Here is a 3,932-nt window from a genome sequence, read left to right as displayed (position 1 = left end):
TCAAATTCCCCGATTCCTCGTACGTTCAATTACGTGCCACTGTCAATGTATGTCTGGACAAATGTTTGGGTACCCAATGTTCGAATGGCCAGATAGGTTATGGCCGCAGAAGACGTGATACCTCCGAGGCCATGATGTCACCCTTCCAGGATACGAATAAAGTTTATGAGATCTCATTGGCCATGTTCATTAAAATTAATGATATTGAAGGTGTTAATCGAAGTAAGTAAAACCAACAAAAACAATATTCATTGGCTAGAAAAAAATATTTTTTTAACTACACACCTTTTAACTGGCCGCCTTAAAAATAATTTTTAAAAAATCCACGCCTTCTTGCCAGCCTTAAAATATTTTTTAATCCACACCTTGTTGGCTGCCTTTAAGAATAATTTTTAAAAAATCCAAGCCTTAGTGTCTGCCTTAAAAATATTTTTTAAACCAGTGAGCGGAGCAGTATAGTCGGACGGGGCCGACCATACGATACCCTACACAACTACCACTGAACTCAAATTTTCTACGGATGTGTATTCCGAGCCTGGGCAATATTTCGTGATATTTGCACACTCTTGCCCGATTAGAGGTAAACAGCACCTCTTCCTCACACTGACATATTTTCCGAATATTACGAGTATTCAGTACAGTTATTGTCCAGATTCCCTTCACCGTGGGTTGTGTTGTTGTAGATCGTCTCGAAAATAACACAAAAATTAAGTTTTCGGTCCACTTCATTCCAAAATTAATATCTGATCATCACCGAAAATTATAGGCGTTGTCCTTGACCATAACTGGAACCTCATGAAACATTTCAAAGCGATCAGCGCTATGTTCGGCTCTCTAGAGTGATAATGGGTTACTAAATAACATACAAATACGGAAATACCTGTAAATATTTAGGTGTAACTCCCACATCAGAGCACATGCAATTGGTCTTAATTTAAAGGTCAACCACTCCTCTTGGATATAATATCAAATTTTCGGGTCTATGTCCTTCAGGGGTAAATATATACGCTATAGAATACAAATTTTGTAATTTTTCACACAAAAGTCAGGGTCCATTTGGCCCGACCCCCTTCTCCATGCAAAATTTCACGATGTTCGGGCCATTATTGCGGCCTGTGGAGCGACCAGAAAAACCGACAAAAATTTAGTATTTGGTCCATTTCATCCCCTAAATATTAACCGATCTTTCCCAAAAACAATAGGGGTCTTCATTGGCCAGAACCCCTGTATCGCGTTTACAAATTATAATGGACAGACGGACGGACGGACACACATGTCTAGATCGACTCAGCTAGTCGAGATATGACGATCGGTATACTTAAAGGTGGGTCTAGGACCGATATTTCGCGGCGTTACAAACTTTTGGGGCTGCACAAAGCTATAATACCCTGACAACATAGTTGTGTAGGGTATAAAAATCCACGCCTTATAGGCTGTCTTTAAATGTAATTTTTAAAAAATCCAAGCCTTAGTGGCTGCCTTAAAAATAATTTTTAAAAAACCCACGCCTTATTGGATGTCTTTAAATATAATTTTTAAAATATACACGCCTTTAAAAAAATAAATATCCACGCCTTAAAAAAAATAAATATCCACGCAATAAAAAAAATAAATATCCACGCCTTAAAAAAAATAAATATCCACGCCTTTAAAAATAATTTATAAAATATCCACGCCTTTACAAATAATTTTTAAAATATCCACGCCTTTAAAAAAAAATTAAATATCCAAGCCTTTAAAAATAATTGTTAAAAAAACCCACGCCTTATTGGCTGTCTTTAAATTTAATTATTAAAATATCCACGCCTTTAAAAAAAATAAATATCCACGCCTTAAAAAAAATAAATATCCACGCCTTTAAAAAAATAAATATCCACGCCTTAAAAAAAATAAATATCCACGCCTTAAAAAAATAAATATCCACGCCTTTAAAAATAATTTATAAAATATCCACGCCTTTAAAAATAATTTTTAAAATATCCACGCCTTTAAAAAAATTAAATATCCAAGCCTTTAAAAATAATTTAAAAAAAAACCCACGCCTTATTGGCTGTCTTTAAATTTAATTTTTAAAATATCCACGACTTTAAAAAAATAAATATCCACGCCTTTAAAAAAATTTTAAAATATCCACGTCTTTAAAAATAATTTTTAAAATATCCATGCCTTTAAAAATAATTTTTAAAATATCCATGCCTTTAAAAATAATTTTTAAAATATCCATGCCTTTAAAACTAATTTTTAAAATATCCATGCCTTTAAAAATATTTTTTTTAAATATCCATGCCTATTTAAAAATAAGTTTTAAAATATCCACGCCTTAAAAAAAATATATTTTTTTAAAAATCCATGCCTTTAAAAATAATTTTTAAAATATACACGCCTTTAAAAATATTTTTTTGAAAATCAATGCCTTTAAAAATAATTTTTAAAATATCCACGCCTTTAAAAATATTTTTTGTTGAAAATCCACTCTTTATTGGCTGCCCTTAAAAATAATGTTTAAAAAATCCACAACTTGTTGGCGGTCTTGAAAATAATTCTTAAAAAATCTACGCCTTGTTGGCTTTAATGACCTTAATAATAATTTTAATTTTAATAATGGCCACCTTAAATATAATTTTTATAAAAACTGGCTTCTTTTTTATAAAAAGTGTTGGCTTTGGAGAAACGAGTATTTTTTTAATTCCATGCCTGGATGGTTTGCTTTTTAATCTTCTTTCTTATTTTCATCTTTAAATCTTACTTTTATTTATTTATTTTTTTAATAATTTGTATAACTTATTTGTTTTTTTAATTTCCAGATGAAGTTTTGCGCTTGGAGGAGAAATTACGCGAATTGAAATTGGCCAATCAACGTTTGGCACGCAACAGTCGCGGACATTTCAATGAACCCTTGGTGAAGACATATGAACAACTGCCGTTATCTGTACCCGCTTTTGTGGTCGACGAAAAAGAATTGGAACAGGCACGGAATGCTGGTCGAACCGCTGCCCCAGTCACCTTAAGTGGGATATTCGTCTTCGCAATTGTAGCAATGCTGTGTAAATTTTTGTAAATAAATGAACGAAGAAAAACAGAAACCTCAAGAGTAAAGCGTGGACATGGAATTGTGAAAGAAGAAAACAAAAACAAAAGAAACCTATTCCATTTCTTTTTGTAAAGTTATTCCGCCCCCCTCTCAACAGAAAATAATGAAACATTCCCACGGTCTTAATTTAACAAAATTATTAAAATGAAAATGTTTACAAAAAAACATTCGTAATATTTTTGTTAAATTGACACAAACATATTTACAAATAGACAGATACACACACAAGCTAATAAAAAATAAATACTGTAAATCTTTTATAATAAATATAAAAAAATATTATTTTTAAACACATAAATAAATATTAATAACTTTTTTATAACATTTGCTTTAATCTCAACCGGAAAAATGGAACTTCTAATCATTTTGAATAACTATAACTGCTTAATATGTAACTGCCATTTTTAAAAAAAATAAATTGAAATTAATACGAAATAAACTAAAAATAATAATAATTTAGGATGCAAAGTCATATGACCTATAAAATAATCAAGGGGTCTAACTTAGATTATCCTTGTAATCCAAAAGGATAATTTACATCCTAATTTCCTTGGCAAACTTTGTTCTTCCACCCTGAAAGCATGATTGTTAATAAAGCTGATTTTTAAAATCCGAAAAATTCTTGATTGTAAAATTTAAAAAAATATAAATACACCACCATTGATTTTCTTAACAGACCTCATACTACTTTTGCCCTCTATTAAAATTAAGCATTACTAGTCTACTAAGTTTAAAATTTAAGTAAGTCTTATATAATTAAAAACCATAATAATAAAAAAATAATGAAAATCAAAACAAAAAATATATATTAATTAATTGTAAAGCATTGAAAATTTTTAAT

General features: G+C 30.4%; 1 protein-coding gene across 1 annotated transcript; it reads left to right on the top strand.

The window, feature by feature from the left end:
- The first annotated feature begins 6 nt into the window (after positions 1-6).
- Positions 7-3,061, top strand: LOC133331204 (uncharacterized). Its single transcript, XM_061539605.1, has 2 exons — positions 7-222; positions 2,805-3,061. The coding sequence occupies exons 1-2, from the start codon at positions 132-134 to the stop codon at positions 3,056-3,058; spliced, it is 345 nt and encodes a 114-aa protein (XP_061395589.1). The 5' UTR covers positions 7-131; the 3' UTR covers positions 3,059-3,061.
- Positions 3,062-3,932: the final 871 nt, after the last annotated feature.

This window comes from Musca vetustissima, unplaced genomic scaffold (genome assembly GCF_032173495.1).
Source record: "Musca vetustissima isolate MV318-11 ecotype Yass unplaced genomic scaffold, APGP_CSIRO_Mvet_v1 utg29545, whole genome shotgun sequence".
Taxonomy (NCBI): Eukaryota; Metazoa; Arthropoda; class Insecta; order Diptera; family Muscidae; genus Musca; species Musca vetustissima.
The sequence above is the reverse complement of the archived record's forward strand: the minus strand, read 5'-3'. Positions and strand labels throughout refer to the sequence as shown.

Coding starts and splice junctions, on each gene's coding strand:
- LOC133331204 (XM_061539605.1), top strand. CDS start 132: ATGATGTCACCCTTCCAGGATACGAATAAAGTTTATGAGATCTCATTG. Junction 223..2,804: donor TATTGAAGGTGTTAATCGAA/GTAAGTAAAACC, acceptor TTTAATTTCCAG/ATGAAGTTTTGCGCTTGGAG.